General features: G+C 51.7%; 14 protein-coding genes across 14 annotated transcripts, besides 21 other annotated features; all 14 read right to left on the minus strand.

The window, feature by feature from the left end:
• Window positions 1–21,462: part of a sequence feature (heterozygous, non-Esmeraldo-like haplotype) that runs on past the window's edge.
• On the minus strand, window positions 222–584 carry Tc00.1047053508409.199 (hypothetical protein, conserved; the record flags this gene model as incomplete). Its single annotated transcript, XM_813738.1, has 1 exon — window positions 222–584. One exon carries the CDS (start codon window positions 582–584, stop codon window positions 222–224), a length of 363 nt encoding a protein of 120 aa, XP_818831.1.
• Window positions 668–703: a microsatellite.
• Window positions 966–1,029: a microsatellite.
• On the minus strand, window positions 1,082–2,218 carry Tc00.1047053508409.210 (Hsc70-interacting protein, putative; the record flags this gene model as incomplete). Its single annotated transcript, XM_813727.1, has 1 exon — window positions 1,082–2,218. One exon carries the CDS (start codon window positions 2,216–2,218, stop codon window positions 1,082–1,084), a length of 1,137 nt encoding a protein of 378 aa, XP_818820.1.
• Window positions 2,346–2,375: a microsatellite.
• Tc00.1047053508409.220 (hypothetical protein, conserved) lies at window positions 2,472–3,284 on the minus strand (the record flags this gene model as incomplete). The annotated part of the gene is made up of 1 exon (XM_813728.1): window positions 2,472–3,284. One exon carries the CDS (start codon window positions 3,282–3,284, stop codon window positions 2,472–2,474), a length of 813 nt encoding a protein of 270 aa, XP_818821.1.
• Tc00.1047053508409.230 (hypothetical protein, conserved) lies at window positions 3,861–5,105 on the minus strand (the record flags this gene model as incomplete). Its single annotated transcript, XM_813729.1, has 1 exon — window positions 3,861–5,105. One exon carries the CDS (start codon window positions 5,103–5,105, stop codon window positions 3,861–3,863), a length of 1,245 nt encoding a protein of 414 aa, XP_818822.1.
• Window positions 4,951–4,971: a sequence feature (GC_rich).
• Window positions 5,404–5,449: a sequence feature (A-rich).
• Window positions 5,732–5,751: a microsatellite.
• On the minus strand, window positions 5,802–9,743 carry Tc00.1047053508409.240 (hypothetical protein, conserved; the record flags this gene model as incomplete). The annotated part of the gene is made up of 1 exon (XM_813730.1): window positions 5,802–9,743. One exon carries the CDS (start codon window positions 9,741–9,743, stop codon window positions 5,802–5,804), a length of 3,942 nt encoding a protein of 1,313 aa, XP_818823.1.
• Window positions 10,097–10,621, minus strand: Tc00.1047053508409.250 (hypothetical protein, conserved; the record flags this gene model as incomplete). The annotated part of the gene is made up of 1 exon (XM_813731.1): window positions 10,097–10,621. The coding sequence occupies one exon, from the start codon at window positions 10,619–10,621 to the stop codon at window positions 10,097–10,099; it is 525 nt and encodes a 174-aa protein (XP_818824.1).
• Tc00.1047053508409.260 (hypothetical protein, conserved) lies at window positions 10,897–13,653 on the minus strand (the record flags this gene model as incomplete). Its single annotated transcript, XM_813732.1, has 1 exon — window positions 10,897–13,653. The coding sequence occupies one exon, from the start codon at window positions 13,651–13,653 to the stop codon at window positions 10,897–10,899; it is 2,757 nt and encodes a 918-aa protein (XP_818825.1).
• Tc00.1047053508409.270 (RNA-binding protein, putative) lies at window positions 14,000–14,785 on the minus strand (the record flags this gene model as incomplete). Its single annotated transcript, XM_813733.1, has 1 exon — window positions 14,000–14,785. One exon carries the CDS (start codon window positions 14,783–14,785, stop codon window positions 14,000–14,002), a length of 786 nt encoding a protein of 261 aa, XP_818826.1.
• Window positions 15,079–15,113: a microsatellite.
• Tc00.1047053508409.280 (hypothetical protein, conserved) lies at window positions 15,188–15,697 on the minus strand (the record flags this gene model as incomplete). The annotated part of the gene is made up of 1 exon (XM_813734.1): window positions 15,188–15,697. One exon carries the CDS (start codon window positions 15,695–15,697, stop codon window positions 15,188–15,190), a length of 510 nt encoding a protein of 169 aa, XP_818827.1.
• Window positions 15,833–15,855: a sequence feature (AT_rich).
• On the minus strand, window positions 15,971–17,464 carry Tc00.1047053508409.300 (hypothetical protein, conserved; the record flags this gene model as incomplete). The annotated part of the gene is made up of 1 exon (XM_813735.1): window positions 15,971–17,464. The coding sequence occupies one exon, from the start codon at window positions 17,462–17,464 to the stop codon at window positions 15,971–15,973; it is 1,494 nt and encodes a 497-aa protein (XP_818828.1).
• Window positions 17,581–17,720: a sequence feature (A-rich).
• Window positions 17,963–18,021: a microsatellite.
• Window positions 18,205–18,239: a microsatellite.
• Window positions 18,740–18,770: a microsatellite.
• Window positions 19,176–19,268: a sequence feature (A-rich).
• Window positions 19,566–21,122, minus strand: Tc00.1047053508409.310 (hypothetical protein, conserved; the record flags this gene model as incomplete). The annotated part of the gene is made up of 1 exon (XM_813736.1): window positions 19,566–21,122. One exon carries the CDS (start codon window positions 21,120–21,122, stop codon window positions 19,566–19,568), a length of 1,557 nt encoding a protein of 518 aa, XP_818829.1.
• Window positions 20,413–20,480: a microsatellite.
• Window positions 21,157–21,178: a microsatellite.
• Window positions 21,463–21,523: a sequence feature (areas merged during assembly that could not be assigned to a particular haplotype. This can correspond to areas where the two haplotypes were merged or to regions with more than two copies in the genome that were merged during assembly.).
• Window positions 21,524–22,159: a sequence feature (heterozygous, non-Esmeraldo-like haplotype).
• Window positions 21,711–23,456, minus strand: Tc00.1047053508409.320 (hypothetical protein, conserved; the record flags this gene model as incomplete). The annotated part of the gene is made up of 1 exon (XM_813737.1): window positions 21,711–23,456. One exon carries the CDS (start codon window positions 23,454–23,456, stop codon window positions 21,711–21,713), a length of 1,746 nt encoding a protein of 581 aa, XP_818830.1.
• Window positions 22,160–22,166: a sequence feature (haploid, non-Esmeraldo-like haplotype).
• Window positions 22,167–22,747: a sequence feature (areas merged during assembly that could not be assigned to a particular haplotype. This can correspond to areas where the two haplotypes were merged or to regions with more than two copies in the genome that were merged during assembly.).
• Window positions 22,748–26,739: a sequence feature (heterozygous, non-Esmeraldo-like haplotype).
• Window positions 23,992–25,233, minus strand: Tc00.1047053508409.329 (hypothetical protein, conserved; the record flags this gene model as incomplete). Its single annotated transcript, XM_813739.1, has 1 exon — window positions 23,992–25,233. One exon carries the CDS (start codon window positions 25,231–25,233, stop codon window positions 23,992–23,994), a length of 1,242 nt encoding a protein of 413 aa, XP_818832.1.
• Tc00.1047053508409.338 (DNA repair protein, putative) lies at window positions 25,704–26,739 on the minus strand (the record flags this gene model as incomplete). Its single annotated transcript, XM_813740.1, has 1 exon — window positions 25,704–26,739. A coding segment is annotated over one exon (1,036 nt), but the record flags the coding sequence as incomplete, so codon positions are not given.

Genomic DNA, 26,739 nt, shown 5'->3' on the forward strand with positions numbered 1-26,739 from the left:
CAGCAATGCTGAGCTCTAAAACTCCCCACGCATCTCACTGGAAGACACGTCGCGGACACCACTCCAGTGAATGGCAAAAATTTTTCATCCCGCGTTCTTCGCCGCCTTTTCGTGCGCTTTCCGTTTGTTTGTTAGTTAGTTTGCCCCTGCATGCTCCCCATTCACACACACACACCAGAACAAAAGACATGCGTGCGGGGCGAGACGCTGCAAGAGACAATCTACGACCTTGCCAGGCGGTAGACGCCGTAGATGTCCATCGCCCACTTCAACCAGACAAAAGCCACCACCTCCAGGAGGACAATGGCAGTCCACATGCCCCACGGGGAGCTCCTGCAGCTGGCTGTGCTCGGCCTACCGGCGAGGATCGCCTCCACCGTAAGCGCCTCTTCAGTGAGGCTGGCGCCATTGCCGCTCACGCGCCCGTTCGCTTTAGCGGGTGATTTTGTCCGTCTCTGCCCTCGTGAAGCACTTCTTGACGCCCGGGAGGCAGTGCGTGTCGGCATCCCCTTGCAGTCTTTTGTTTTCGCCTTGCTTCGCTTAATTTGCAAATATTGGCTCCAGCAAATGTGTGGAGACATCATTAAATCGAGAGAAAAGGAGCGGAGGAAAAGTCAAACAATGAAAAAAAAAAAACTTCCAAACAACGCAATTCTCACGTGCATTCTTCTTTCCTTTTTTCTTTTTTTTCTTTCTTCCTTTCCTGTTCCACATTTACTTGTGCGTGCGTCGTCTTTTTTACTCCCCACCTAACCCCAACCCTAACATACTCACACTCACTACCTGCCGTAAGCACGGCTAATTGCACGCATGTATACAACGAAGTCTACCATCCGTTTTCCTTCAAAAATTTCTTTGAGTTCAAAAGAAACAAAAAAAAAAAAAAAAGGATGTAACAACTCGCTGCAGACGCACAAAAAGTCCAACTTTTATCCTAATCCGTCCCTTTACAAAAAGTGGCCTTCAAAAAATAAAATTAAATAAATAAATAAATAATTCACGGAACAAAAACAGAAACAAACAAATTAAAGTTTTTTTATAATAAAAGAACGCGGATCTTGTTGCACACGCACGCATACTTTTAGTCAAGTTCATCACTATGATGCGCATCCGCGTGAGAGGTTGCACCAGCAGAAGCACCAGCACCAAAGGGAGAAGATCCCGGGGAGCTGCCACCCATTGCCTTGGACATCATCTTCTGAATCAGAGGGCCTACCTTGGGGTCACCCATCATCTGCAGAGCAGCCATGGGGTTGCTCCGAAGGGTAGCAAGCTTTGCTGCCACCTCCGGATCTTTCATTGCCTCCGCGAGCTCCTGGTCCTGAAACAGGCTCTCCATAAAGGACTGCATACCACCACCACCAGCACCGCCAGGGAATCCACCAGGGAATCCGCCAGCACCGCCAGGGAAGTCACCAGCACCAGACTGCTGCTGATCCCGCTGCTGTTGCTGTTCCCTCTTCATCTCTTCTTCACGTAGTTCGTGTTCACGTTGGCGACGAAGGGCCTCCTGCCGCAGCCTTTGGGCTTCCTTTTTACGTTGCTGGAACTGGCGACGGTCGTTCGTCCTTTTCTGCACAAACCTCAGTATCTCATCGATTCCCTCGTCGTAATCAACGGCTTGTGCCTCACTCAGGTCCTTCAGAGCCTCTTCCCATTTGCCCAGGCGACGATTGACGGTGCCACGAACACGCAGTGCCCGCACATTCTCGGGGTTGAGGTCCAGAGCTCGATTGGCATCCTGCAAAGCTGCGCCCGGTTGTGTACATTTCAGAAAGTAGCTCGCACGCTGGGCCCAGTACATCGCCTTACCAGGCACAATCCGTAATGCTTGTCCCATTAACTCGATGGCCTTATCGAAATCCCCATCGGCCGCCAACTCTGCCGCTTGCGCCTTGAGCCCCATTGCCCTCTCCTCATCCTCTGGTGTGGGATCGGTGCCATCATAGGCTGTGATGTCATCATCGGACACAGGCTCCAATGCACAGCGCTGCGAATCGGGCTCGCTCACGTACTCCTCCTCGTCGTCCGAGTTCGCCTCCTTCCTTACCCCGCTAACGTCCGGTGTGTCCGGAGGTGGGGGAATAGAGGCACCAAGCGACGCCATGTATTCCCGTAACTCCCGAAATTCATTGCGATGAAGATCCTCGGGATGGCAGCGCAGGTGCTCCACCACACGATTTACCGCCTCCAACTCTACTCCACTGAGTACGCGCATTGTGCCGTTTGGTGTCCTTCTTTCCTCTATCTATTGCTGCTGGTAATGAAGTTTCTCTTCGATCGCCTCGTCAGTCGATATTCTTCTCTTTGCTGTTTGGTTGCTAAAAGCCACACACTTTCGTGAGAAAAAAAAAAAAAACAGAAACAAAAAAAAAGGGCACGCACTGACATCCATCCTTCCGTAGCTCTTCACATACTTGTTTTTGTGTGTGTGTGTGCAAAAAAAAAACACTAAAAAAAAAAAAAATATGTCATATGGCAGCAGTAGTGGACGAGGGTTCAACCGTACGGAAATGCGACAGAAGTTCTCGTCGTCGCTCATCGTACTCGTCCGGCGGGACATTGACAAGTCCAAAGATACCGTGGACAGGCCTTGTCTTTTTCGACTTCTTAGATATGGCCTCGGCGTTGACGCCATACAGCGCCTTCATCGTGTCCTCTTGCTGCGATGCACTCCCCTCCTTAGCCGCGTTCTCTTGTTCCCTTACCATTCTGTAGGCTTTGGTGTCATGTTTTCGTGGCTGCTTCCCGTAGCGTGTCTGTTTGTAATACTGACGCAGCACCTCATTCACATTTTCCAACGCAAACGCCTTTTCCTGATACTTTTGCGTGATAAACGTCTTCAGTGTCAATTCCGACTCGGCCCCCGTCAATGGTTTCATACCTCTCGGCAAACGCGCCTCATAGAGCGACTTGCCCCTCTGATTACCGATAGCCTCCATCAGTCCAACCTCCGTCGCCCGCCATTTGTCCATGTTCGTTGACTTGATCTTTGAAACGTGCACCCCGAGTGAGCGGTGAATACCGGAGCAACGGATGCACAAAAACACGCCGTGGTTCACCGACGCCCAGCGCGTACCATTGTTGTTGCAGTCATTGCAGATGTTGTTTGGGGGAATCTGGCAGATGCGCTCAAGACGCTCCCTGTTGGCATCCCAGTCCTCCTCCTCCTCTGCCGCGTCGCCTAATGAAGGAGGAACCTTCTCTTTGTGGTCCTTGCGATGGCGTTTTCTGTGATGTCTCTCCTTCTTTTCCCGACGGCCGTGGTCCTTCTCCTCCGGCATCTTTTGCCGGGCGTAAAAGGGCGCGAGCTCCAAGTGCACGCCCACAATCCGATAAAGAGAAAACGCAGTAAAGAGAGAAAAAAAAAAATGCCGAGAGCACTACAAGACAACAAGACAAGCAAGAAACAAAATGAAACCAAAAAACATGCATCACATGAAATCCACATCGCCCACTCTACACAGTGTTTCATGCATAACTATTCAACCATACATTTGTGTTTATGCGGTCGACTCTTATTCGATTACGTCAATCGCATAGCCATGAGCAAATCTAAACAATCTCTTCATGTCCCTCCCCCCTTTCATTTCTCATCCATCCCCTCTCACATGCAAATTTCCCTCCTCCTCCTCCCAATTCAATCTTCCCCGTTTCCTGTTATTTCCTTCTCCTTTTTTCTCTCTTCCACTCCACGTCTTCTGATTGTTTCTCACCATTATCACAAGGCAAAGAGGTATTGGAAGAAAATAAAAGAAAAATGGCACCCACGTCTCAAAATTCATAGTTTTTTCCCCCGATTTCGCGTCTCTACGGGTCGCCCTTTGTTCTTATTGCCGCTGTTTGATTTGCCTGATACCTCACTGAATGTGAAGAAACACAGTGTCCCCGGAGTGCACATCTTCCCATGTCCCCAACTGCACCCCCCGACTTTTAACATTTACCTCCCTGGGTGGGTACCCTGTCTTGAGCGAGCACTTGGGAACACCCTGTGGATATGCCTCTGGCTGATCCTGATAGGCGCGGTAGGCCAAGTACTCCAATAACAGGTACGCCGGGGTCTCAGGTTTAAGCCGCAATGTCATCTGTCCCTTCGGCAGCCGGCAGCGCAGAGAGAAGGCGTGCTTCTCACCCTCATCCACCTGGTATTGGCTGATGTCAATCACTTCTATCGGTGGTTCTGTAGCCGCATTCGCGGGCTGCGATGACACAATTTCAGGCGTGTCATCAGCATCATCCTCAACCACAATTGGTGAGCCAAAGCATTTAAAGGGAACCGCACCCGTACCGCGGGTTGCGAGTTTCCTTTCCTCCCATTGTGAAGGTGACCCACGTTCTCCAAGAAAGGAAAGTAACGCCTCGTTGACCTCACTGACATCGATTGCTATACCCTTCATGTTTAATGGCACCCGTGACTCCTTCATCGTGGTGAGGGGGTTTATGATAAGCAGGGTTGGGAGGTCTCTCAACACATCAATGCGGTATCCGTGGGCCAGTTGCTCGCCACGCTCTGAAGATGCGTTGATCTGGTAGATTGAAAACATTTCAAGTGTCCCACTTGCTCCCTCATAGCGCCAGACATCTCTGTTGACGCAAACGCTTGAAAAGCCGTCCCCAATCAAGCTTAATAAAACCCACCGATCACATTCCAGCGCACGCTCACAGAAGTGTGAGAAGGATGTGCCTCCCTGATGCACAAACGGAGGGGCCACAAAAAACGGTAACGCTGAGTCTGGATCAGCATCCGCATCAAACGGCGGTGGAAACCGCATATTGGAAGGACGCAAGGGCCCCTGTCGTCCCAGCGACGCGGTTGAATAAGGCTCCTGTCTGGCACCAACGCCACCGTCGAGTCTGCTGATCAAATACGGCGGTGTTGTGTACCCCGGCGAACCCGCGGCTGACGTCCCGGACGGCGAAGACGCGCCCTGCCGCGCCGGTGGTGGTGGTGCCGGCGGGCGCGCGGGCGGGTGTTCGTGCTCCGCCACGTACAGCGAGTGTGCGGTCGCGAGATCAAAGTTGGCGCTGGCAAGATAGCCGACCGCCTCCTCCTCGCTGCAACTCGTCATGGCCATGAGGGTGGCCACCACGTCACCGTCACTCATCGCTCTCTTCCTCTCGCTTTCCCCCTTCTGCAGAGGTCGTTTTGTGCTTCGCTCGTCGCCGGGGCTTCCTCCTACACAACTCTTGCGTGGGTGGGTTTATGTGCGCCTGTGACGTCAGTGGAAGGTGAGGGCGGTAGCTCCCCGGCTTTGTTTGTCTCCTCCTCCTCCCTGTTTCCTCCTCTGCCTGAGGTGTCCGATGAAACTTTTTTTCTTTTCTTTTTCTGCACTCGCCTCTAATTCTTCCCTCCCGTGCGTGGATGAACGCCATGCGTTTTGCACCCATGCCCCCCGTCCCCCCAAAAAAAAAATAAAAAAAAAAATAAAGGTAAAATCAAAAAAAAAAAAGGCAAACACATCTTCACTGGGTTTTTAATTTAACTCCAAGACCCTCAAACGGACCTGCCGCAGAAAAGATGACACGCATAAACGCCCACACCGCAACTCATTCACCGCCGTTGCAATACATCTCTTGCACCAACATGGAGAAGGCATTATTCAGTTACCACCCCCTCGACTTTCACACCCGCATTGCGGCTCCTGAAACAACAACAAAACAGGAACCGACCTGTCATACAAAAAAAAAAAAGGAATAAAACCATTTACATTTATAACAACATCCCTCTTTAAACAACAACAACAACAACAAAGACACGAGGTAAGTAAAAGCAAAGGCAACAGTCAAAAAAAAAAAACACGCTACATCTCTACATCCCCAACACCGTCCACCTTTTCATCACGAAGGTCATCCAACTCAGCAGACTCTGTTTCGACAGTTTGTGCATCTGGCCCGGTCTCAACTGATACAAAGGCCGCTGCATCCAATTCTCCCAGTTCGCGGTATTGATCCATAGGTTGCTCAGCGGCCGGTGCGACACCCTCTGTGCAGGCCATGGCGTCAGTGGTTGTATCCACAGTGTGCGATGTCTCGGTGTTCGAAATATGTTCTCCATTTTTTTCATCCGGTGTTGCTGCCGACGGACATTTATTTTCTTCGAGCAGTCCCATGATTCTCTCCCGCTCTCTCGCCTCCTCTTCAGTAATGCTGGCAGCTATAGGGCTTGCCAGCTGCACGAAAAGAATTTCCATAAGAGTGCTGTATTCTGCCTTGTAGATATCCCTTCGTGCTTTGCATTCCGTCGCTTCAACCACTTCTTTGCAGAACTCCACTTGAATCAAAATACGAAGCTCGCGCTCAGCCTTCACTAAAATGCGAAGAAGAAAATAGACGCGCTCGTTCCATAATGCATCCCGGAGCGCACTCTCGTCCTCGACAAGCTGCAGTTGCTCTACACCGGCATAGAAGTAAAAGCTTTCCATCTCCTCACGCTCGGCAGCCTCTTCCCTCGCTGCCGCATTCTCAAATGCGCTGTGCCGCATCCTCCACAGGAGCAGCATGCGGTCTCGCCACTCGTCTTCAAAAATCCCAACTTCCAAGGAGATGTCAAAACACATGTGTTCCAGAAAGAAAGGCACATCATTTATCAAATAACCCCGCAGCAGCGCACACCCCTCCATGGGCTTCAACACATCACACACCCGCCCTTCCATCTCAAGCAGTTCCAGCTCGGCGCGACGCCGTGCTTCTTCCCGCAGAAGCTGCTGCATGCACTCATTTACAAAAAACAACTGCCGCTTCCGCGCCGAATAACGACACCAAAACCGTTGCAACTTGCATGCCATTATTTCAAGCCGAAAATCACTTTTCTTGGGTTCAAATACCTTCTCAAACGCCGTTTGCCATGCACGCACAATAGAAACACGCTCATGCGACTCCATTTGCCGCAAGACAGTCGTAGGGTCCGCCCATGAGGTGGATTCAATATAGGAGCAGTTACTCAAAAAGATGTCAAACATCATCCTTTCCATTTTCTCCAATTCGGCGCGTTCCCATGGCTCTGTTTTATATTCCAGCACCTGCATCTTGAATTCAATGGCCCTCTGCTTCTCCAAGTAGGCTAGTCGTATTTCCTCCTCGAGAATATCTCTGTAGCGCTGAATATCTCTTCGCTGAGATTTATGTATCCGAGCCAGTTCAAGCTTCTCGCGTTTCTCTGCCAAAGCCTCTCGGAGAAAACTTCGCATGCCCGTTCGTCCCACCTCACCATTTTTGTAGCGGCGGTAAAAACTCTTTATGGCATTAGCAGCTCCCGTTTTCTCCTGAAGCCTTCGCAGTTGCTCGCCCGTCTCACGACGTACTTCATTTACAATCCCCAGCACCACTTCTCTCTCCGTCTGCAGGACCCTGTGGCGAGCCACTTCTTCACTCCCAAGAAGAAGATCCACGGAGCTATTATAAATCGTATGACGGTAATCTCGCTGTAGTGCGGCGGCATACTCTCTGTGACAGTGGAGCGATGCCTCCTCAAGCAGGGGAAGACAACCTGCAAGATATGCTTCAAAAAGCCCGTTCCGTATCGATGGATCGGTGGCTTCTATTTCAATCGCCCCCTCCTTACATAGACACATAAGCCGAAAAATCATCTCCACGTGTCCTTGCTGACTTTTGTACTTCGACTCCAGGAGGGATATGGCCAGTAGCTGACGTTTCTCCTCACGCTCCTCCTCCCGCTCCAAAGCTGCAATGCGCAGGATTTCACGCTCATCCAGTTCCAAGTCAAATATCTTGCGGAACGACTCCGCCTCGTCCAATGCGACGAAGACCCGCTCGGCCTCCTCCCGCTCCTGTATCATCGCCTTTCCCTTGATTAAGCACAAACTCCGATAGAAAAAGGAACAAAAGCGGTTCCTTTCAAACTCCTCGCCGACGTCCACCTCTCGGCGTTGGTCCATCTCCTCTTGAATACACTGACTTTTATTCGGCAAAATAATTTTATCAACGATGTGTTGTCGATTCTCCCGGAGCAGCGCAGCTATCTCCCACTCTTCCTGGGAATTAATGACAACACGATGCATAAACTCCTTCTCCAAAACATCCGCCCTCTCTACACCGTGTATCGCAAAAATCTCATCCTCAATAGCCCTGCAGTCCGCCAATAGAGATGCCTTGAAGGAACGCAGCGATTCCATGCCACGCTGAATCTTCCTTGCATCGCGACCTGCCTGGATGATCCGTCCAACCTCGCGGTGGGTGATGCGCCAGCCAAACCGCCCCTCCTTCCAGCGACGGAAGGTTCGTTGAATTTTGACAATCTGACTGCCGTGTGCTCCTTGCTGCCGATAAAGAAATTGCAGCAGGGAAATCTGAGCGGGCACAATCATACTCATCGTTTCCTCGCACTCCTTCGTAAAAGAGATGCGAAGCGCCAGCTCCAAATCCTGCACCCACAGTTGACGGGCCACGGCCTCATCCTCCTCAATGTATGTGCGACTCTCTTCGTGTTCGGCAAGAAGAGCGCCCACATTTGCCCTCATGGACTCCTCCTCGCACGTCTTCCGCATCAACTCGCGACAAGTAGACTCCTCAATGCGGATCCTCTCACGTTCTTCCTTCTCGTGTCCCACACATGCGTCACGCTCAGAAGAGAACTGTGGCATCCGCTTCATCGCATGTTTCTCCAACGCCGTCTGTATCTTCTGGCGCCGTTCCTCCCCTTGACCCTTCCAATACAGCAGACGCTTGAGGTGCATGCGTTTGTACTTCCAGGTTCGAAGGAGAAGGATCTGCTCCTCAAACAAGCTCAGGATACTCTCAAATTCTTTTCGTTCGCACTCCTCAATGATGCTGCGCGCCTCGACATCTTTTTCCAAGATAGCAACGTAGTCTGCGATGCCCAAGGCATTCCGCAGAGCGCTGCGCACCAACATACGAGACGCGGGAACGGTTTGTGGCGCCAGAGGGGGCAACACCCCACGCCGTTTTTCTCCCTGTTGACATGGTCGCGTTTGCTGCTCAGGGGATGGAGTGCGGGTCAGGGCGCTATCAAGGCCGTGCTTTAGCTGCACATAACGCTGAAGAATAAGACGCGCATCCGGCTCCTTCTGTGGCTCTTGATAGACGAGGGACGTGTGAGCTGACTTGCTGAGGGGGTACAACACATCCGCCTCTTCTAGTCGCCGCTGCTTTTCCTTCTTGGCACGCAGGGCGGCTTTACAACGCTCGACCCCCTTACTTGTCTCCGACTCATTCTGCAACCAGTAACGCTCCTTCTCTTCCTCGTAGCGAATGTTCGACCGCTCCTCACACTCGCGGTACTGCAACTCATCCAACTCCTCTCGCAGTACAAATGTGACGTAACTCACAACCATCATCTGATGCAACACTCGCCGCTCCCAGAGCTCCGTGTCCATCAAGTACTGTCGCTCCTCCGCCTCCAGCACGCACAGCGGCGTTTGGAGCACCTCCACACGAGCCGCGCGGGCCGTGAGGTGACCGTTCTCTGTTGTGAAGCGGAGACCCTCTGAAAAGCGCGAGGCGTTAACGCCATCCGCCAAAGTCGTTGCCCCAATTGGCAGCCGCGGATGCATAATGCGTGGAAGTTGATCCACCGGGTTGTACGCCGCACGCTGCAAAAATTTTTTGCGCACGCCCTGAAGCATCTTGAGGTATCCGTCGTGGCCAATGGCACTGCCACACACGCGGTGCACCGTACGCCACCGATCCCGCTCGCGGAAGTCCTCCTCAGCGGAATCGAAAACGCTGCGGCTCTTTTTATGAATCTCCGGAAGAGAATGCCTCATACGATTGAAAGAACAAGGGATAAAAAGACTAAAAAGAGAAAGGCGTGTCACCTCCCTCTTTTATCACTAAAGGGGTTGAAAAATATATATTTATACACGCCTTCTTTGCTTTTTATCTCGCTGAGACAAACAAATCAAGCACTCACGGTCACGCAAAAACCAAAAAAAAAAAAAAAAACCTGCAATCGCAGGAAACAGGCAGAAGAACGGGAGACGTTGTTGCGCATGTGGCGATACAATAAACATCTGTCTGAAAGCATACAGTAATTTTTTGTTTTTGTTGTTGGAGGGGAATGGCATAAGTTGCACGCCACAAGAGAAAGAAAAGTAAATGCATAAATGTATTTATGCTCCTACCATTTTGGTGACGACGGCCAACGCTGATCCCGTGGCTCTTTGATCTCCGAACGTGCGCTGGGCGGCTGCAAACGGCCGTGCCAATCCGGGGTTTCCTGCATCGTCGCACGGCGAAAGTGTCGTGCCGCCTCCTCGAGAGAAATTCCCATGGCAGCCGCCTTCTTTGGAAGCACGTGTTGTTCAAACCAGTCCCATTCGGCCGCGGCGTGCTGCAGGTACCGCGGCTCGCCGAACTCCTTCCACCAATTCATTGTCTCCACCCATCGCACACGATTTCGATGCAGTTCACTCTCCTTGTGTGCCTCGTAGTCCTGCTTGTAGCGGAACCGCACGTGACAGAGCGCACAGCTCGGCTGCTCGCCAAAAAGCCAGACGTCCTTCCCGTTGTGAGGAATACGTTTACTGCGCCGATCGATCCACTTGGATTTTTTGCGAATACGAATGAGACGACCGCTGGCCGATGCGGTACTGCTGTTGATCGTCGTCACCTCCGCAAGGAGCTGGCGGGTGAAGAACAGCATAACGGCCCCACCCACCCCCCAAACTACTCACCTCTCTGCCCTTCCTTTCCCTTCACCCTCCTCAACGGCAAAAAATAAACCAAAAGGAAAATAAACACACATCCATGAGCCCCACGGTCGCAAAAAGAAAAAAAAAGCACATCGCTCGTATGCATTATATTTTTCTTTTTTCTTTTATTCGTGCATCGCGGTTGTGGTAGCAAAGAAATCTCTTGGCGTTTAACTGTATATATATATATATACAACGCGGCTGAACAGATCTAGTCACTTTACTTCTATGCCCTGCAGACCCACGACAGGCCGACGCTAATTGTGCCCTGTGGGTGCAGAGCCTCCGTTGTGCGCACCACCGCCTGTGGTGACTCCAATAGCGCCCGCAACGGCACCTCCGCCACTCCCAGGTTCGCTTGCACATCCTTCGCTTGCTCGTCAAAAAGAATAAAAACGACGGCGCCCCCCGCAATGAACTCAACAAGCTCTCGATCGACGACCAATCGATGATCGACGGGGTCTGCGTCAAAGACCGGGTCAGTCGTGAAAGGCTTCGAGGAAGGACGCACCACCGTGTCTCGCACGCAGCTTAGTCCAACTGGCGCAGATGTGGTGTAGAACACATATGGTTGAGGCACCGGCGTGCCCAGTAAACCATTTGCACGAAACACCTGCACCCTTAGGGCCACCACACTTCGCAGCGACAACAAAGCTGCCCGCAATGCATCCGCTGTAAAGAGGGTGCTGCCTAGTGGCCGGTCAAGCAGGACAGGTAACATGAGGTGGGATGCACACATCTCAACTGTGATGGCGCCTGCCGGCTCCCCGTCCCCATTCAACATCTGAATCCTCTCCGAGACTGTCAGTTCGCGACACGACAATAGCGCCACCCCAGGAACTTCGGCCATAGCGACAATTGTGTTCGTTGTCCCCTTCACCTGGTGAAGCTGAAAGACAAATGTCGTGTTTCTAATCGCATCCACCGTAACCTCATCTCTATCGAGGTGATCGTATCGGAACCGAATATCAAGCGGCTCGTACAGGGAGTAAAAGGTTGGTGACAGCATCGTATCGTATGACCGCAACCCATCCAGAGTAAAAAAGAAGCTAACCGCAGCCCCAGCCGCCTCCCCAATGCCGAGGGAACGGAGAAGAACTTCATCACATTCCACATCTTGTATGTGAAAAGAAATGAGACCAGATCGTGCATGCGCGGAATCGACTCCGCGTGCCTTCGTTGCACGATATGCCTCAAGCTGTTGCTTTGCGAAAACGGTCTGAACATGTGAGAGCCGACGGCGCATTTCTATATTCTCATCCAAGAGAGCATCTCGTTCCTGTGAGATCTGCTGCAGAAGAGAGCGGCTCTGCTCAATCTGAGTACTCATCTGTGAGCAGCGCGTGTTCGCAAGTTCCATGTCGAGTGCCGCACTCGCCAACGCCTCGCGTAGTTGATCGGCTTCCCAGTTCTCGTCCCATTTTAACGCATCCCACATGTCGAGCGCCTCTTCCGCCTCACCGGCTTCACCCAAACGCCTCGATGAAGTCCTTCGCATCGCTGCCACCGTAAGTGCGCGTTGCACGTGTTCATCCCCCAAATCCTCAACGGCGCGACCAGCCAGCGCGGCCCGAGTTGTTAATTCCGATATTTCCATCTCCGCCTTCTGTAACTGCTCGCGGTACATGGCAGCATCCCCGCGGGCCAACTCCAACTGTCGTCTCAACTCGGCAAGCTGATGCTGCGCATTGAGCAGCTGTGACTCCTTCTCACGTCGCCGCAGCTCGGCATTGTCCCGCATTTCCTGCAGATCAGCAATACGAGAAGAAAGTTCCCGCCGCACTGCCTCCTCTGTCTCCTGGTTGCAGCTCTGAAGCGTTCCTGTTGTTCGAAGCAGTTCTTGCTCCATGTGGATCAGTTCCTCGCTCTTGCGCCGAAGCGTCACCTCCAGCTCCTCCAGCCTCGCACAGCGAACCTGCAATAAACTCTTATCGTGTTCAGCCTCAAACAACTGTTTTTTGGTTTCCGAATGAATGGATTGAAACCGCTTAAGTTCCTCTACAAGACGAGAACATTCCGATTTTAACGTTTCCGCCTGCTGCTGGGCCCATTGCATCCGACTAGTCAGCACCGTAATCTGCTTCGACTTGTCATGCGCCTCATTCTGCAACTGTATGAGCACCGTGGGGTCCACGGAAGAAAGCTCCTTCAACCGCTCAGAGTTCTCCTGTTCTGAAAGACGAAGCTTCAGCGCCAAGGCATCCTTTTCTCGTGTAAGAGCATCAATAATCTTCTGGTACTCCAATTCCGAATGATGCCGCGCGCTTTCAGCCGTCGCAGCCCTCTCGTTGAGGACGTCAAATGAGTGCTTCTCAAAGGAACGCTGTTGCCGCTGCAGAAGATGCGCGCTTTCAAACTCCGCGCGGGTGCGGGCGAACTGCTCGCGAAGGGCATCGCACTCCGCACTCACCTGGTCCCGTTCAGCCGTTACGCGCGCAATATCCTGGCGTAGCTGATCCAAAACAAGACAGACAGCGGGTGGCAATGCTGATGGCAATACCGGTGTGACGGTGCCGGTGGTATTTTCCGCTACTGCCGTTGTTTGTGGTGCACCCGCACGCAACGACGCAATTTCTAATTGGGCCTGCCGCAATGCTTCGCGGCAGCGTTGAAGTTCCTTCGACTCCATTTCAGCGTGCGTGGGTCCGGTCTTTATGGCATCTACGCGAGGCAGCGACGTTGCGAACACCTGTCTCGTGGATTTTTTGGCCCCCGGCAAGCGGAGCGAGTGTGCGCGGATGTCTCCTGAGGAAGCAGGGCGGACTGTTGGCAGCGTGGTGGCGGTGATGTCGTCCAGCTGCTGCAGCATCTCCGGTGAGACACGCTTCAAATCCTTCGTCAGTTTGTAGAACTTCACCTGGACAACTTTAAGCTTCTCCCGCAGCTCCTGCAACTCGTGTTTCAGCTGACGGTTCTCCTGCAGTGCCCGCTGCAGCCGGTCCTCCCTGGCATCCGCCAGATGTGCATCACTCGTGCGAAGCATAAAAAGCGCGGATGCGCGTGTGGCCGCTTACTTTGGCCCTATTCCCTGCGCCCTCCACTGTTGCCTACTCTCACGTACCCCTCGTCCGCACTTTCTTCCTGCCTGTCCTCTCGCCCTTCCCACAGACACACACAGAGGAGCAGCAGCAGCAGGCAGCAGGCGGTAACACGCGTTGAGGATCCAGAAATAGCAACAAGCCAAAAATAAAATAAAAATGAAGTACATTTGAGCATATGGAAACAGCTGTCCCCTTCGCCACCTCCTCCGCCTCATATTGACTGTTATAAAACACAGAAAAACAAACAAGAAGTGTGCAAAACAGAAAGAGAAAAAAAAAACACGCAACTCACATTTGTTGTCCTCGGGCAAACGGATCAATGCCAGACGCCCAAGAAACATTCTCCCGACGTCTGCGTGCCTTCTCCCGCTCGTGTTCTGCCTGTTCCTTCGCAATGCGCTCGGCGTGCTTGCGTGCTTCTTCAAGGAAGAGTTTGGCATTTTCACGTTCCTCGGGTGTGCCATGTTGTCGTCCACTGCCGTCCTCCATCATCGCGTAGGCAACGGAAATAGGCCGATCCCTATAGACTTTCTGGTCCATCTCATCAATGACCTTATCGCTAAATGCAAAGTCTTCGTAGGAGAGAATAACAACGCCGCGAAAGTTCCCCTCAACGTCACGCACCTTGCGTGGCGGAACGGCAAACTTTCCAAATTGCCCAAAGAACGATGTGAGATCGTATTCCGTGACGTTGAGGTCCACACCACGCACCACAACCTTCGCCCCAATCTCGTGCAGCTCATGCACGGCGTGGCGGTTGTGTACTTGACTGCCGCTTTCCTTTATTGAGATATCCGTGCTGGCGTGGGACACACGCAACTCCTTTCCAAACAACCTGGCACGGCTGCGGTAGAGTGCCTCGTAGCAGTACTTTGCGTCCTCCGCGTTAATAAAATCCACAAAGCAGAACGTCTTGTGCTGTGCACTGCCGGTAAGATTGCCGATTGAGGGCCACGTGATGTTTGCGATGGGACCGAACTGCGTGCAGAGCTCATGAATGATGTCCTCGTCGCACTGCTCGGACAAATCACTGAAAAAGACACGGCGGAGATCCTCCCGCTTAAAAGTAGCCATCCCGACCGACCGCCACACCGTCTACTGCGGCAACCACACACTGCCACCCCTCCCCCCGCCAGCCACCAGCCACGAAAGAGTTTTACAAAAAAAGAGATGGGCACAAAGAAGCAGCAGCAACGGAAAAAAGATCACATGATCTCACACACGCAAAGAAAAAAAAAAATGAAAAAAAAAAGGCGAGGAACACAAATCGTCATCCAAAATAAACTCTCTGAGAGAAAGACGGAAGATGAAAAAGCAACGCCACAGTACCGCACAGGACTCAGAGAGGCCCCTCTTAGGAGAAACCGTATATATATATATATATATATATATATATATATATGCGCAAAAGGGATGCTCCGTGACGAAAACAAAGTAATAAAAACAAGTGCGCGTTGCTCCTGACCCCGCCCCACCTCAGAGTGAATCCAGTGTGTTCAATGCGAGATTCAAGTCACTTGGCTCGTAGCGAGCGAGCGAGGGCACAAGAACAAGCGCCTCCTCCACGGACTTTGGGCACAGCGTGCCTAATGAAACCACTTCAAAAGGCTTCATGCGCGCAGTCTTTAATGTGCCGTGGATCTCCCCATCCTCCGCGGCCTCCCGCATCCCCGTCACATTCCCGTTGCTGTCGAGGATAAAATTCGCCAGATGTGCGTTCGCAAAGCCCGTCTCGCTTTCGCCACGCAGACGCAACTTCATCTTCATGAGATGCTGAACACTTTGCTCGTCTGCACATGTCTCCTGCATCATCTCAACCTGCTCCCGTATCCTCTCAATGAGGGCCATTGCAGGAGATTCCAAACCCGAGTCTTCGTCTGTATTTTGCCGCCCACGCAACAGCTGCACCACGACGGGCAAAGTGAGCGGCTCCGCCTGACTGAAGACAGGGCCGAGGTCTCCCTCCACGTAGTTCTCGCCGCTCATCGCCCACCCGCACTCACACCCACCGAAAAAAAGACTCTATTTGGAAATTCTTGAAATAAAAGAAGAAGTCGTAAATAAAATAAAAAACGACAAGCATCCAAACAGTAAAGAGAGAAGGTGAGCCAACACAGCAACAATAATATTAATTAATTAAAATACAACATTGAAAAGCCTAACATGTTTTTTTTTCTTTTTTGGTTCATCAAAGCAGAAATGCCGCAGCAGACACGCTGCGGGCACTTGGAAAAAACATATATCATGTCCTCTACAATTCTATTGCAATTGCTTCTTATTCACCTGACCGCAAGGAGGTTCCTTTCGGCGACGAAGTTGCCTTACGAGAGCAGGAGGATGTTGTCGCGAGGAGATCACCAGCGCTCGGCCCTCGACAACCAAACCCCCTCCCACCTCATCTTGATGCGCCTTGTGTTCTTCTGGGCCTTGTGCTTGATGTTTGACGGGCCGACGTGGGTCCCATGCACGTCTTGTGTGACTCCTTGGACGAAAGGAAGAGGTGGCTCTGGGTGATGCTTGGTGACCAACGGGTTGCGACAGCGCACTACAACTACTCGTGCGGGAGCTGCCTTGTCGCGCACCAGTCATGCCCAAGTTAGACAACGCGTTCAGTCGTCGTTCATTTTTCAAGTGACTTACAGCCGCCAAGCCGGACGTGTGCGGCGGGGTAAATATGTGTTTTGTAAAATCATAAAAACACCGCCCAAAGACGGACTCCTTTTCTTTCCTTCGCATACCGAGGGCATGTTGCGGCGGACCGTTGGCGGGTCGAACGACGACAGGATCACGGAAGTACAGCCGTTGCAAATAACGCCGGGCATACGATGCTCTGTCACCCGATCCCACAACATCGTTGGATGACGCCGATCGAGTAGGACGCGGTGGAGGAGTAAAACCCTTTTTTATCGTTGCGGCGGTGTCACATGGGTCCGGTTGAGCCAATTCCGATGATGCGCATGGAATGACGGAGGACGATATCGTCCTGCTATTGAAGTCCTGTGCTTCTCTACTGGAAATATTCCCGTTCGGGGAAAAAGTGGCGGTGCGCTCCAAAATTGGTGGGCCAATATCATCCTTCAAATCGCTCTTTACGAAAAGATGTCGCGGCCCCATCATACTCTCCAAGGAGGACGCCCAAACGGCGGGGACCCCATCACTGCCCTGCGGCTGTTCACTTTCAGTTGCTTGAGGTGTAAACTTCGAGCGTGATTTTATGGAAACTTGCGTCGTGGGCCAACAAATCACCGTGGCGGCTGCACCACCAACCAAAGGCCGGGGTCGCTCAGGCGGCAAACGGTGGGGCGTCGCGAACTTCACGCTTTTCGCCGCTGGCACCCCACGAGACATCCCTCTCGTGTCCCCCTCCTGCGAGAAGGGTACCACCTCGTCGCCAAGAAGGCGGTTAAGAAACTGCAGCACGGGGAATCCATCGCTGCCGTCACCGCAGCTGGACGTTATAAAACCCAGCATGGTGGCAGCCGGTGACTGCGGCAGCTGCAGCTCAGTCGCTGCGGTGAAAAGCGGCTCCGCTGGCACAACCGCCTTTTCCTTCAAGAGTGTGGGGATCGGCGGCTCGGGCTCGTTGCTTTCTGACAGAGCCGCCCTTTGCTCATGGATGGCGCCACGACTATCCACGGCGGTGTTTTCCCGGTCCTCCTCCTTCATGAGGCGCAGCAAAAACCCCATCGTTGGAAAATCGCTGCAGCCGCTCTCCGCCCCATTGATGCCGCAGGAGATAATGAAGTCCAGCATCCGTGCAACTACTAAAGGCGCTGCGCACGACCGTAGCCAGCGGCAGCAATAGTCATGACAAAAGAGAACAAAAAAAAGGCAAAAAAGACCAAAAAACAGCTGTCAATGAGGGACCCAACAATAACAAATTTTAAAAAAGGAGCAAACACAACAACAAAAAAAAAAAAAACAGTGGCAAAAGGGACGACCAAAAACAGCGACACAAATATAATAGCAAGAATGATGATAAATACAGCAAGCAAAAACAACGACAAAAGACACACACGCATGGCGGGGGGCCGGCGATGCGAACGACCCAAAAAAAAAATTCAAAGCAACACACACACACAAAAAAAAAAAAAAGAAACATAACACAAATGACGCACACATTCATATGCCTGTGTGCAATGCAGCACATACCACACCTCCCACTGCCCTACGCCCCCTCCCTCTTCTCTCGATCCATCTCTCAGATCGCCCGCCAGGCACTGGAGCCCAATAGCTCCCTCCCCCTCACTCTATGTATATATATATATGTATATATGTATAGATATAGATAAGTGTATATATACATATATTTTCATTGACTTTCTTTTCCCCCTCTCTTGTTTTCTGCCTGCGGACATCCCCTTCTTCATGGAGTCCGCAGTAGTCTCTGCTCCTCTTTTCTTGTTTATTCCCCTCCCCCTCCAAGAGTCTCAAAGCATCAGCAAAACTCACCAGCAGCGACCACGACGCCCCGCCTTTCGCTCCACTCCATTAAAAAAAAAAAAAAAAGAAAAGTAAAAAAAAAAAACGACGGCAAACCCACGTCTCTAATTCATTCATTCACTTTTTCATGCATCTCTCCACCCATTCTCCCTTCGTTAACTTATTTACCTTTGATTGCTTATGCCGTCCATCATTTCCCTATCCCTCCGCAACTTATTTTATTCATAAAAGCGCAAGTACTCTATCTCTCCATACCTCTCTCTCCCCCTCTCTTTCACTCCCGCCTTCGGCTTGCATCCACATGCACGTGTTTCTCAGCCCCCGCCCCCTCACCTCATCGTCACACAAAACAGTCCGTTTTAATTATACATGCACCCCCGCCTCATGATTCTTCTTACTTCACTGCATCCTTCCCTTTTCCTCTTTTATCTGCTGCGTCCACAGGCACCCCCATTACAAACATGGCCCCCCACCTCCCACACAGTTGTGTACTCAGATACATTGCAACTCTCTCACTTATCATTCCTCTCTCTTCTTGTTTTTTCTCTCCCCCCGCCTCTCAGCCATTACCAAAGTCACCGGTGCAAAAAAAAAAAAAAAAAAAAACAGATAAAAATCACGTACTTCTGTGTCCGTATGTGTGTGTGTTGGGTGCATCCAAAAATATGCCCACATGTCAAGCTCACCCGTGCAAAACATTAGAAAGAGTACAGAAATGTAAAAAAAAGAAATTGTTTCCCCCCCCCCCTCTCCGCCATATAAATAAATATAAATATGTGCATTCAAAAGGCGTTGGCATCACCGCCCCGCCCCACCACCACCACTCCGGAAACAAATGCAGACAGAAGCACGCAAAAACAAAAAAAGAAAGAAAAAAAGCAAAAATTACAACACGAGGATCAAACCAAACAGCTTTTTGTTCTCGTACTTTGTATTGCTGCAGCTAGTTGGCGGTGGTAAACATATAAAAGGTGGGAGTGAAGAGAATAAAAGCATCATCCCCAAGAGATCGTCCAAACTGAGAAAACACAAAATTAAAAAAAAAAAAGACGGAAAAACACATATGCGCAAAGAAGAAGAGGAAGAAAAAAAAATGGGAAAAAGAAAAAAAAAACGGAATGCGCTATTGCGTGTCTGAACCCTGTGTCCATGCATATACACACACAGAGAGAGAGAGAGAGAGATAAATACGTACATACAGGTGCTATATACCACTGAAAACAGGCAGGTATTTCACATTCTGTTGCAAAATCCTCATCTCCCACTATCCCACATTTTCGTTTGTTGGAGTTTTGTTTGTTTGTTTGTTTTTCACATTGCTTCCCACCCTTCACTTTGTTCATTCTTTTTCACTTCAGCGTCAATTCGCCATCCCATGTCATTCCTCCTCCCTCTTTCACGTCTTTTACGCTTACTCCGTGGTGAGTAGCGACATGAGGTGTTGAATTGTGTGGGCGTTACGGCTCGGTGTGGCCGGAAAAACAGTAGGAGTCCCTACGCGATCATTAAGGACAGTATCACAGCCACCGCCTCCTAATAAGTTCAGCAACCCCGACGAGTTCTTTGCCTCCGCAAAAGAGGCTGAAGAGATGCTGGGGTTCCTGTGGGTACTGCTCCTTAATTGCGTTTCCGCCGGGCTAGGGTCGTTGACGTCACCACCCGCCCCAACTAGTTCCCGCAACAGTTGACTCTTAAGCGCCTCTGAAGTAGAAGACATTTCAATGTGCTTGTTGGTGCTCACTGTAGACTCGCCGTTGCTACCGCTGAGGGAGCCCCACACTTCCCCATGGGATGCCGCAGAAGCCATCTTATTCAACTCATGACTCAAAAAGACAGGATTCTCTCCCGCTGTCAGTGTGGTTGGTTCCGTCCTGGCCGTCGTTGTTGCCCCACTACTAAGTGTAGGTTCCCACAGACCTGCGTATCCATCATACCAAATGGCCGTGTTCAAAGGGGTTTGAGCAAGCGTCGAAGCCACCCAAGTATCATCGCCGACAGCATCATTAAGACTACCTGAGAAAGGAAAGTTGGGTCCATCCACTCTGTTCGTTGTGTTGGAGTTTTGGTGGTTCGCAATGGAGGGGAGATCCTGGTGGCCCCCTTCACTCTTCCCTTTTTGTTGTTGTGTTGCAGACTCTAAAAGCACTTCATTTATTATTCCATTGAGCGGTGTCCAATGAATGTCGTCGTGAATCCTATGGCCAGCAAGCCGACTCCCCCTACTTTGTGACGCACCGAGTTTTTGCTTCATCACCTCATGTTGTTGTTGTTGTTGTGGATAGTGTTGACGATGGTGATGTGGCTGGTGGTGGTGTTGCTGCTGATGCGGCTGGTAGCTTCCATGTTGGTTGCCGTTTCCCACCGCATTATTGCGGCCCCATGCCGTGCTCGCACTCGGAGAGCTCTGAGGCGCGGAAGAAGCAGTCATAGAAGAAGGCCGTCTATTTGCCTGCTGACTCCTCGGTGCCGGAATAAGTGTGCTGTGCGTTGTTGTGGCTGCGCTCTTGTGCTCCGTGACACGATTGGACTCGGCTGACGTCGTCCCTGCATGAAAGCTGTGCTGATGTTGGGATTGGTGTTGCTGCTGCTGCTGCGAGACCGAGTGGCTTCCGTCAACGCGCTGTCGTTGAAGCATGGCGGCCATAGACGTAACACCGTTATTGCCATTTCCCATCGGTGCCGAGGAGTTATTGAAGTACGCCACCACATGGGCGTTGTTGCAGGCTGCGTGACTAAGGCAGGCGCCCTGTCTCCAGTTGGCGCACAACTTCATTGGACCCTCCATTCGCCCCTCGCGCTTGAGCGCAAGCGCCGCCTCGCTCCCCTGCGTGGGGCTGAGGTCCTCCTCGTTCACATACAGCGTGTGCGAGGGGGATATTTGTACCAAAACACGGTCCGCCGGACCCGTTGGTTGAAAAAAGTGCTTCGTCACGTCAATGCCTTTCGCACGTCCCTTGCCGCGTCCCATCGTGTGCAGACACAAGCAAATAAATATGTTTCTTTATATATATATATATATATATACTTTGTTGTTGTTGTCGTTTACCCCCCTTCTCTATTCCTTTTTCCAAAAATAAAAACAACTACTTTTCCTTCTCCTTCTTCTTTTTTCCTCCTTTTGTGAAGCTACTAAAACTGCTGTACGATTAAGGCAGATGTGTCAGTTGCTCACTGAAGCCACTGTGTGACAAAAAAAAAGAAAAAAAAAAAGACACAGTAATGTAGTCACCATCGTCATCGTAAAAGCTAACAAAGCGACGACGCAAAGCCTCGCCGCCACACACGCACACAATACGCCCAACACAACACAAACACTATATATATATATATAGACAGTGATTCGTGACGTGATGGTGGCTCTCAAATACAGAGCCCCCAATTGATTCCCTAATGCCCAGCAGCAAACTAACATCCCGGCTCACAAGCGAAAAAAAGCAAATGTGGCAACAAAAACAACAACAACGCCAGGCCTCATTTGTCTTCATTCAATCTTTTTACGTAAGGTAAACATAGATATGTGTGTGTGTACGCGAGAATGCGGCAACGCCCTCATTGCCTACCGTGAGGCCGATGCAGGCGCGGCACCACTCATTGACCCAGCGTTGCGGTGTGTACGAGAGGACTCCACCTTGCGGCGCAGACGCCGACCAGTGCTCAAGTTCTTCTTCATGAGAGCCGCGTCGCGCTCCACAACCTCCTTGCGGTTCACATACTCTGCGTTAAGGTGTCGTCGGATGCCAATCTTTGCAATGTCCGGGTGGTTCACGCCGTACAGGTGGTCATAACGCGTCTCAGGCACCTCGTTCATCCACGTAGGGGAGCGGTCGTGCAGACTACGAGTGCGATCCTCGTAAATATCACCTGAGCGCACATCATCATACCGCTCCCTTGATTCCGTGACGTATAAGGTCTCCTCTAGCGGTGGCTGCTCCCATGCAGGACGTTCGTTAAAGAACGCTGGTATCTCCACCGTTGCTACCGGCGCCTGCGTGGCGTCTGGTTGGTTGAAGTCGCGTAATGGCCCCACCTGCTTGGTGGTGTTCTTCATCAGGTGCAAGTCGTACATCCAACCGTTGCGGCGGCGGAACTCGATAAAGTTAAACTGCTTCACCGCACGGCCCCATTCGTAGTATCTGGACTTGTAAATGTGGAACTTGCGCAGGGCGTCCTCCACCTCATCCATGAGTGGCCGCGAAAGGTGCGCGCGAGGGATGCCAAGATCGTCCATTTGCGCCAAAACAAGCGGTATCTTCTTCTTCTCAACCACATTTATGTTCCCAAAGCGCTGCAGCGGTCCACTCGTTGGGGTGTAGGAGTGATCAACGATGCTTCGGAGGTACAGTTCGGCTGTGAGCGTGCTGGCACGCGGCCAACGACGGTCCACAAGCTCCTGCCAGATGGCATCGCACCGGTCAAACTGCCGGCACTCACGGTGACCCAGAAGAAGGGCGTTGAAGCTGCCAATTGTCACATGTTCGTTATGATGCCTGCGGAGGAAAGAGAAGACGCTCTCCGCCTCTTTCATGTTTCCCTGCAGCGACAGAGCAAGCATCACAAGCTCATACGTGCTAATTGTGGGCGAAATACCCATCAACCCCATGCGGTCGTACACGGCGTCAGGAACGGCACTCACATGCGTGTAGCCGCACGTCAGAAGTGCACGCATCAGTGCATTCACAAGATGTGTGGCGGCCGCCGTGGCTTGTGGCAAACGATGCTCACTCCCACTCATCCTGCACTCTGTCGTCAGCAATGCGAACGCCATGTCAAACCATCGATGGGCCTCCTGCGCCCGCTCCTCGCCATTCTCGTCTCCAAGTAACTTGTAGGTTAGAGCGGGGTCGCATTGTGCGCTGCCGTACAAAATGCGCTGCCCCAAACAAGGAGCTGAAAGCGCATCAATAAGAAGGCCGTAGTGACTCATGCGGAGTGCACGCTGCTGGTGCAACTCGTCCACGATGCGGCTCGCCTGCTGGTAGAGTCCATGCTGCGCCAAACGGATGGCAAGATCGAATGGACCGTGTGGGGAGGAAAGTTGTATCGTCTGCGTCTTTGCTTGCTGTTGTTCCTGCGTGTCCCCCTCCAACAACCGCAGCAAGTTTGAACAGGAGGCACTGAAAGCCCGCATGCGTGCCTCCCGTTCACGTTTGCGCTGGAGTAGAATGAGATGGCGCTGGCGCTTTGTGATGCCGCCAAAGTAATAAACACCCTCCCACTGATTCTGCGGTTTGCGCTGTGGGAGGTTGGTGCGGATCATGTAGTACGACGGCACCGTCGTCTTGGCGACATTCTGTGAGAGCATCTCCTTCTTCAGACGCTAAAATGGCACCTTTCAAGGAGCGGTGGTTTCCCTTCCCTTCGGCCACCAACGCCGCGGGGCACAGAAGAAAACAAGAAGAGCCCAGAAAAAAAAATAATACTAATAAAGATGCACGCAAAGACACGACAACTGGTGTCAAAAAGAAGAGTGCAATCACACAACACACAAACAAAAAGCGCCCTCCATGACAACACCCTTCCACTCACATCTCACAATTAATAATAATAATAACAATAACAAAGCAAAACAAAAAAAAAACTAGATAATTGGAGGAAACTCTTAGATTCATTTCCCTAACAGAAGTTCTTTTGTTTTGGTGGTTGTGTTTGTTGCTTTATTTTGCTTCTTGTTAGTGCTGTTCTGTGCATGTGTGCCTCCTCAGTTCCGCCACTGCGTGTGCATGCGCACACACCACATACTTCAGGGAAAGGAATTTTCTCAGGTGGAAACTGGGGAGGGATAAATGAGAAAAAAAGAACTGAGCTGACAAACGGAGTGCGGGAGCCGTGGCCGGGTCTCACAGCTTCCACCAACTGCGGTGCCGACCATTCGCAACTCTTCTCCGCCGAAGCCGCACGACGCAAACCAAAAAAAAGGTTAGCACTGAAATGAAGAAGCAGAGGGTCTGGACTGAAACATGAAGCAATCCATCGTCACCCCGCTTCGTTCTCCTCTTCACTGCGCGACGCCACTTCCCCTCACCTTTTTCCCCTCGTACAGACGATGGTTGCCAGTTGTCAGGCATGCGTCGCGGCGGCCGCATGGGGTCCTTGAGCAGCGGCGGCGTGGGAGGCCGCACGGCTCGACCAAACGGGTACTGAGGCACTGCGATGCGGCGCGGCGGGTCGCTGTCGTCCAGCACAAACTCCACGTACGCCACGTACCCGCCATAGGAACTAAAAAACCGACTCAGTCCCACATCGGCTCCCACAAGGCTGCCGTTGCATTCCACCGCCATGACTCCACCTTCCTGAACGGTGTGCCCCCCAACCATCACACGCACCGGCGGTCGCCCCGACGCCAGTTCGTGCGCCGAAAGCAAACGAAGCGATTCCATCAAGAGGGAGCAGTTGCCCCGTTTGGCCTCGTCAAGAACGGCCCGAGACCACAGAGGACTGCTGGAATTACTGAGCGTGTGTACTCCATCTCCCTTCGCGTCACCTTCCAAAAGAAGGTCTCGCTCGCCGCGAAACCCGTTCATCAGCTCAGCATTGATGCTCTCCACGCCCCTCGCGGCGTACTCCGGCGTGATACCAGCGTGCGCAAAAACAACCCCCTCGCGCACCACAGTCACAGGGTGCTGAAGAATGTACAGGCCGTAGGGACCCTCTGGGCCAAAGGCCGCCGCGTACGCCTCTTCTCCACCAAAGGCACTCATAACATCAGGGTGTACGTAGTAGAAGATGCCCAAGATATTCATCAGCTCATGGTTGCCCACAAGAAAAATAAATTCCCCGCCCGCCCTCATTGCCTGCCGCTCCAAGGAGGCAAAAAGGTCGTAAATCTCGTGGGGGTGGAGCCCGCGATCAGCGATGTCACCAAGTTGGACAACTATAGAAGAACCAGCAATCCAGCGATCCTCAGTATCCGTAATATTTGCCAGCTGCAATATTTGGCGACAGCGAAAAACATCGCCATGAATGTCTCCAAACGCAACCAGGCGGGGCTCAGTGCCGCGGACTTTTACCGCCTCCACGTGCAACAACGTCAAAAAATATGCCGCAGCGCCAAAAAGTAGCAGCAGCAATGCCCCCCTCATGTCACGGCATAAAAAAAAAAAAGAGAGAAGAAAGGCAAACGCAGTCTCACACAAATAAAAAAAAAAAAAGTGAGATGTAAAGAATAGAAGAAGTCCTCGAAAGCCTTTTTAATGCACTAAGAACTAATAAGGGAAAAATCAGGTAAAGAAGTGGGAAGAAAGTCGGCCATGAAACACCAGGACCAACACATCAATGGGGAGTCGATGGAAAAATCAACAGCAACACACATCCATACGCGTGGCAGAATGTATACATCCAAAAGACCTTTAAAAAACAAAAAAAGCAACTCTCCTGCATGGCGATGGGACGCCTTCTTCTTTTTTTTCGTCTCCGTGCTGCCATGCCGTAAGGAAACACGTCGCGCAATGCCCCGTTCAGACTGCAGTGACAAACACGCAAAAATATATATACTCTTATAATGTTGTGCCGGTACCTTCTGTCATCTCCATGGGGACCTCGCCCTTACTTTTTACAAATCCCCGCGAATGCCATCCTCGCCAATGACGTACCCGCCGCACAAGGGGGGATTTGAGGGACCTGAGAGAACAATGAGCTTTCGATGTGTCGTGCCACCCGCGCCTTGAAGACGTCGAAGATGAATACGCACATGCGGCGTCAAGGACCACTGAACCCCAAGTGCGGGTATTACCGCGTCTTTGACGCCATGCCGCTGCTGCTGTCCACCAGAAAGCATTGAGCGCACTTGATTGGTGACAACCACTGCGGCCTTCTCGTGTACCGCAAACGTTTTCAATAATGTCCCCACAACCATAACATCTGTTCCCATCTCCCCTCCTCCATCATCACCATTCGCACCGTCACCTGCACCGGCAGCCCCCGCAATGGAGTCCACCGCCACCATCCCTCGACCACCCAAAGCGTGAAACGCCCTTGATAAAGTGCCAGAATGAAGCAAAAAAACAAGTTCCTTCAGTGTACCTACACGACGAACGTGTAGTCCCCTTATAACGGAATCCACTGTCACCTCCCGCTCCAAGTACGCCTTTAGCCGGTCAACAGTCGATGGCGGAAGGTGCGCTGATACGCGAAGAACCCTCCGCTTTTCTCGTTCCACAGTACCCGCCGCCAGTGCTGCAAGTCGAGCTGCCGGAAAATTCTCCGAGACAATGTACAGCGCCGCCACGCCTCCTGTCGTCAATCCACTGGAGCAACTCTCCGGTGTACGAGAGGGATGCCACCGATCACACAAGTGCTGTGCAACACAATGAAGCAGACTCTGTAGAACAAGTTGCGTCTTGCCGCTGCCCGCCTCACCATACACTTCTGAAACAAAGCCAGCACGAAACCCGCCGTCTGATGCGTCCTTCGCCAAAGCACCGTTACCACCGCTAAGAAGATGGTCTAGAGACGGGCACCCCGTGGTAAAGAAAAGAGAGCTACCGTAAAATGCTTCTGCGGGAGCCGAACCCTCGCCAGCAGGCAGGAAAAGCAGACTCTCCACACTTCTTGATATCGATGCAAGGCCAAAATCGTTACGTGAAACC

Source organism: Trypanosoma cruzi, genomic scaffold (genome assembly GCF_000209065.1).
Source record: "Trypanosoma cruzi strain CL Brener 1047053516805 genomic scaffold, whole genome shotgun sequence".
Taxonomy (NCBI): domain Eukaryota; phylum Euglenozoa; class Kinetoplastea; order Trypanosomatida; family Trypanosomatidae; genus Trypanosoma; species Trypanosoma cruzi.